The 6563-nt window shown below is 45.8% G+C and overlaps 1 protein-coding gene across 1 annotated transcript in view; it reads left to right on the top strand.

Moving 5' to 3' along the window:
- Positions 1-6563, top strand: part of CTPS2 (CTP synthase 2) — a gene marked incomplete at its 3' end in the record, with an annotated part of 88830 nt that overhangs the window by 22322 nt on the left and 59945 nt on the right. The window contains exons 6-8 of the mRNA XM_021713756.1: positions 3495-3611; positions 3727-3810; positions 5577-5657. Coding sequence (XP_021569431.1) covers positions 3495-3611; positions 3727-3810; positions 5577-5657 — 282 coding nt within the window. The remainder of the gene's footprint in view (positions 1-3494; positions 3612-3726; positions 3811-5576; positions 5658-6563) is intronic.

Raw genomic sequence — 6563 nt, 5'->3', positions numbered from 1 at the left:
CCCCCCCCCAGCCACTGCAGCCTCGACCTGCTGGGCTCCGATAATCCTTCTGCTTCAGCCTTCCAAGGAGCTGGAACTACAGGCGCGCGCTACCACGCCCGGCTAACTTTTGATTTATTATAGAGATGAGGCCTCTCCAAGTTGCCCAGGTGGGTCTCGAACCTACGGGCTCAGACAATTCACTCACCTCAGCCTCCCAAAGCTCTGGGATTACAGGCTGAGCCACCGAGCCCGACCAACTTGTGCTATTTTCCTAGGTCAGGCACAGACAGTGTGCCGTGACAGGTACAGATAGGCTACTTGAGGTGAGGTGGGTGGTCAAGGTTAGTCTTTCTGAGGAGGGTGCATCTCTCCCTAGGCTGAAGGATAGAGAGAGATCGCTCTAGATCAAAAAGAGGGTAAGGGGGCTTGAGGGGCAGGAAGCAAAAGCATGGCTCACCTGAGCACCTGAGATGTCAGTGGGCTGAAGCAATTGAAGGTAGTGGAGGGAGGCCCCAGACAAGATCAGAGACTCGCATGAGGGCCAGGTCATGAGGGGCTTTGTGGACTGCGTTAAGGAGTTGCCATGTTATTTTTAGTGAAGGTCACTGAAGGGTATAAGTGTGGGTGAGACCTATTGTGAATTTTTCAAAGGTCACTCTGCTGGTGTGAGACAAATGGTTAGATGGTAGAACAAGTGAGGGTGGAAGCTGAGAGACCATTTAAATTGGGGGTCCACAAACGTTTTCTGCAAAGGGCCAGATAGTAAATATGTTGGCTTTGTGGGTCTCAACCACTCAACTCTGCCATTGTGATAAACAATATGGAAACAAATGGGCATACCTCTGTGCCAGTAAAACCTGACTTATAAAAACAGGCAGAGGGCCATAATTTACCACCCCTGGTTTAGATTATTACAATTATTCCAGTAAAGATGATGTTGGCCAGGTGTCTAGGGTGGTAGCTGTGGAGATATTTGCAGAAGTTTTTGAGGTATGACACTCACTGGGCTGGGTTGGGTGAGAAAAAGGATGGGGATGGAGGATGATGTCTAGACTTCTGGCTTGAACCAGTTAGAGGAAGAGGTGCTATTTGCTGAGATGAGGAAGCGCCGAGATAACAGGCCCTGGGGTTAGGGGACAAGAACATGGCCACCCTAGTTCTTGGCCACCCACTCCCAAGGTCAGTGGTGCTGGGAAGAAAGGGCAGGACTAGAAGTAGGTTTTGATCCATTCAGGTAGCTAAAGTCAGAGAAAATGGTGAATTTTGGAACTGGGTCCACTATGATTCTTTCTCCCCCAACGTGCAGATCATTCCACTTTGCACTTATGTTTTACTCTTTTTTTTTTAGAGGTAGGGTCTTACTCTGACACCCAGGCTGGAGTGCAGCAGTGCAATCATAGCTCTCTGCAGCCTCCTATGCTCAAGCGATCCTCCTCAGCTTCCTGAATAGCTGAGACTATAGGCACGTGCCACCACACCTGGATAATTTTTAAAAACAATTTTGTAGAAACGGGTTTGGGGGTGGTGTTCATTATGTTGCCCAGACTGGTCTTGAATTCCTGGCCTCAAGGGATCCTTCCGTATTGACCTTTCAAAGTGTTGGGATTATAGGCATGAACCACTGCACCTGGCCAGTTTTGACTTTTTTTTTTTTTTGAGTTGGAGTCTTACTCTGTTGCCCAAGCTGGAGTGCAGTGGCACACTCATGGCCACTGCAGCCTTGACTTGCTGGGCTCAGGCGATTCTTTCGCCTCAGCCTTTCAATTAACTGGAACTACAGGTGTGCGCCACCACACCTGGCTAATTTATTTATTTATTTATTGTAGAGATGAGGGCTTACCAAGTTGCCTAGGCTGGTCTCAAACCCCTGGGCTCAGGCAATCCTCTCGTCCTGGTCTCCCAAAGTGCTGAGATTACAGGCTTGAGTCACTGCACCTGGCCAGTTTTTACTCTTAATTATTGTTCTTTAACTCTATCTTGTTTTCCTCTCTCTGAGTTCCTCAGGAGCATGTTGTTTTAGCTTCTTCCCGGCACCTTACTTGAAGTAGATGCTCACATGCTAGAGAATTACCTTTGTACCCCGTGTGATAGTCTTTAAGTATTTAAATATGGCGAGGATGAATGGGTTAAGGTGAATTTTAGCCTGGTCTCAAGTAAAATGCTTAAGTGGTTTTATTGGAAGCCCATTGTAAGTTAAGTTGACATTTATTGACAGGTTACACCATCAGGTATATTCATGGGGAGTTTGGTACTATTTGTTTCAGAAAGCCAGCATGTTTTAATAATAGTGATTTAATTCTAGTAGTACCAACATTGCAAGGAGACTGCAAATGCATGTGGGTGCGTGTGTGTGGAGAGAGAGAGAGAGAGAGAGAGAGAGAGAGAGATTGAGAATGCTCAGTATTTCCATCCAGGCAGGGTCAGGTGGTTCTTAACCACTCTCATACTACTGGAAATGAGTTCTACCTTCCTACTGTGACCACTGGTGGAAATTAGCTTGTCTTGCTCCTCTGTGGTTTTGTTCTGGATCTTTCAAGCCCTCCTCAACCTGGCTTTCTTCTCCCTTCCTGCTATTCAGCTTTGCTTGCTGACTGGTTACCTGGCTATACGACATTTTAGCCCTTTCTTCTCATTTTACTTTCTAGTTTCTATTTTCTCTCCCTTCACTTCATCTCCCTCTTGAATGTACAGTAATTTTCTTTTTACTTTTTAACAGCTTTATTGAGGTCTAGTTTATATATCGGCAATTTCACCTGTTTTAAGTGTACAAAACAAACTTCTGTTCTTGTACAACCATCAAAGTTCAGTTCTTATGCTTGCTTTATTAAGAATTCTTTTTATTCTTGAGAGGCTGAGACTGGAGGATCGCTCGAGGCTAGGAGTTTGGGATCAACCTGTGCAGCATGGTGAGACCCCATTTCTACAAAAATTTTTTAAAAATTAGCCAGGTGTGGTGGTGAATGCCTGTAGTTCCCACTACTCGGGAGGCTAAGGAGGGAGGATTGTTTGAAGCCAAGAGTTTGAGGCTGCAGTGAGCTATGATCGTGACACTGTACTCCAGCCTGGACAATAGAGTGAGACCCTGTCTCTGTCTTAAAAAAAAAAAAAAAAAGCTGGCCTGGCTCAGTGGCTCAGCCTGTAATCCTGCGCCTTGGGAGGCCGAGGTGAGTGGATTGCCTGAGCCCATGGGTTCGAGACCCACCTGGGCAACTTGGCAAGACCTCATCTCTACAATAAATCAAAAAAACCAAAAAAACAGCCGGGCATGGTAGCGCATGCCTGTAATTCCGGCCACTCGGAAGGCTGAGGCGGAAGGATCACCGGAGCCCAGCAGGTTGAGGCTGCAGTGGCCAGGAGTGGCCACTGCACTCCAGTCTGGGTGACAGAGTGAGACTCCAACTCAAAAAAACCAAACAAAAACAAAACAAAACAAACAAAAAAAAGCTTTATATTAGTTTGTGTATCATGGAAGAGGCTGATCATTTGTGTCTTTTTTTTTTCCCCATTCCCAGCTGGGAGGCACCATTGGAGACATCGAAGGAATGCCATTTGTGGAAGCATTCAGACAATTCCAATTTAAGGCAAAACTAGAGAATTTCTGTAATATCCACGTCAGCCTTGTCCCACAGGTGGGTTTTCCAGTTAAGTATGTGGGCAGAAACTTTGATAAGTTATGTAACTGGAGTGACATTAATTATTCAGAACTAATGTCCCATGTGCTGACAGGACACCTTTTTTTTTTAGCCCAGTGCTACCGGAGAACAGAAAACCAAACCCACACAAAACAGTGTCCGTGCTCTGAGAGGTTTAGGTCTGTCCCCAGATCTGGTGAGTTGAATACAGTGGGTAAGTTTATCTTGAAGGTCTATTTGGGGGCGACCTCCACTTCCTAATCTATAACATTATCTAAATCCTTTGTAGCTTTCAAATTGCTCCAATGACAATGAGCTTTTTGTATCTGAGAGCCAGGAAAGGCTTATTCCCTTATCTTCAAATGTTGCTGAAATTGGCTATCTGTTCTGTCCCAAACCATCATTTGATGGGCCACATTGATAGCTGGGTAAATGCGATGACCTGTCATTTATATGATTTCTGGATCCTTTAGAGTGAAGGCGGGACCTTGGGGTTTTCCTGTGACCCTGCTAGGGTGGGTTATTCCTTGTCTTATTTTTAGTTTGAATAATAGCACTGTGTCCTTATAGCAGGTGATTCAGTCATCCCCAGTAGTCTAAATCAGGGGTCAGCAAATAAGGGCCTGCAGATCAGCTGCCTGTTTTTGTAAATGCAGTTTTTTGTTTTTTTTTTTTTGAGTTGGAATCTCACTCTGTTGCCCAGCCTGGAGTGCAGTGGCCGCTCCCAGCCACCACAGCCTCGACCTGCTGGGCTCCGGCGATCCTTCTGCCTCAGCCTTCCAAGTAGCCGGAATTACAGGCATGCGCTACCACGCCCGGCTAATTTTTTGATTTATTGTAGAGATGAGGTCTTGCTGCCCAGGCGGGTCTCAAACCCGCGGGCTCAGGCAATCCATTCACCTCAGCCTCCCAAAGGCACGGGATTACAGGCTAAGCCACCGAGCCCGGCTGTAAATACAGTTTTATTGACACTCAGTCACACCCATTTGCCTACATATTATCTGTAGTTGCTTGCACACTGCAGTGTGCAGTGACACAGTTGAGGATCGGGACAGTGACTGCATGACCTGCAAACCGAAAATATTTCCCATTTGGCCCTTTCAAGAAAGAGTTTATCAGCCCCTAATCTAGCTCTATTTTTTTTTTTCTTTGAGTCAGAGTCTCACTCTGTAGCCCGGGCTGGAGTGCAGTGGCATACTCATGGCCACCGCAGCCTTGACCTGCTGAGCTCAGGTGATCCTTCTGCCTCAGCCTTCCAAGTAGCTGGGACTACAGGCATGTGCCACCATGCCCAGCTAATTTTTTGATTTATTGTAGAGATGAGATCTCGCCAAGTTGCCTAGGCTGATCTCAAACCCATGGGTTCAAGCAATTATCTCACCTCGGCCTCCCAAAGTAATCTAGCTCTTATTTTGTAGTTAATTAAGTGATCCTTGACTCTGTTCACCAGTGACATTTTGAAGCTTCGAGTTCAGATTTGTGCTGTATTTGATTATACTTGCTTATCTTAGTGCTCAGATCAGTTTCTTTTCATTTTCTTTTTTTGAGTCAGGGTCACAATCTGTCACCCAGGTTGGAGTGCAGTGGCACAATTACAGCTCACTGCAACCTTGACCTCTTGGGCTTAGGTGATCCTTCTGCCTGAGCCTCCCCAGGAGCTGGGACTACAGATGCATGCTACCACGCCGGGCTAATTTTTAAATTTTTTGTAGAGACAAAGTCTTGTTGCCATGTTGCCCAGGCTTGTCTCAAACCCCTGGGCTCAAGTGAGCCTCCTGCTTCAGCCTGCCAAAGTGCTGGGATTACAGGCATGAGCCACCACTCCTAAACCTCAGATCAATTTCTAATAGTTCAGTGGAATGCCTGGAGTGAATAGTACATACTCGGTCAAGTCTCTTGTAGTAAGAAAAAAAAAATGAATATGGTATCTTGCTTGCTGACATGCATAATTGACTTTGACAGATTGTCTGCCGAAGTTCTACGCCCATCGAGATGGCTGTGAAGGAGAAGATTTCTATGTTTTGTCATGTGAACCCTGAACAGGTTGGTGATACTCTTTAGATTTTGTTGTCTTGCTGGCGCTTCTGCTGATGCCAATATTTTACACCTCTTTAATTATTGTATTACTTTTCACAACATTTATGCAAGCATCGGGGATCCTATCCAACCATGGCTCCCTAACCTTCAAGTGGACAGTCTTGATTCCTTAGATAGGATACATGTTTCTTTTCTTAATCGCTCCTCAAGTTATAGGCACGGAACCACAGTGGGGTTTTTATAAAAAATATTATTTATTTATTTATTTATTTAGAGTCGGAGTCTCTGTTGCCCAGGCTGGAGTGCAGTGGCACACTCACAGCCACTGCAGCCTCGACCTGCTAAGGTGATCCTTTCGCTTCAGCCTTCCAAGTAGCCGGAACCACATGTGTGTGCCACCACACACTAATTTTTGATTTGTTGTAGAGATGAGGTCTCACCAAGTTGCCCAGGCTGGTCTCGAACTCGTAGGTTTAGGCAATTCTCTCGCCTTGGCCTCCCAAGGTGCTGGAATTATAAGGCATGAGCCTTCACGCCCAGCCCAGAGTGGACTTTTTAACTCACAGTCAAACCACTGGAGAGAGAACTATGTGAAGCCTCCTTATTATCTCCTTATCTTGTTTTACTTTCCGTGACACTGCTTTCACTCATTTCTCCTTTGTATCTGTGGCAGCTAAACTCACCCACACCACACGAATACATTGACATTTGCACCAGCTCCTCTGAAGACATCAGTGGCCCCAGTTCACTTCATTGCTATAGAAACTCTACCATGATTTGGGCTTAGGCTCTCTTTTCCGCAGGACTTTCCACCTGGGTATTCTGACAGTTAGCTTTTCTTTTTTCTTTCTGTCTCTCTCTTTTTTTTTTTTTGAGTTGGAGTCTCACTCTGTTGCCCAGGCTGGAGTGCAG

The sequence above is a fragment of the Carlito syrichta genome, unplaced genomic scaffold (genome assembly GCF_000164805.1).
Source record: "Carlito syrichta isolate Samal-C Ts95f unplaced genomic scaffold, Tarsius_syrichta-2.0.1 Scaffold304715, whole genome shotgun sequence".
NCBI classification, from domain to species: Eukaryota; Metazoa; Chordata; class Mammalia; order Primates; family Tarsiidae; genus Carlito; species Carlito syrichta.
Note: the sequence above shows the minus strand (reverse complement) of the source record. Positions and strands in the feature narration are given on the sequence as shown.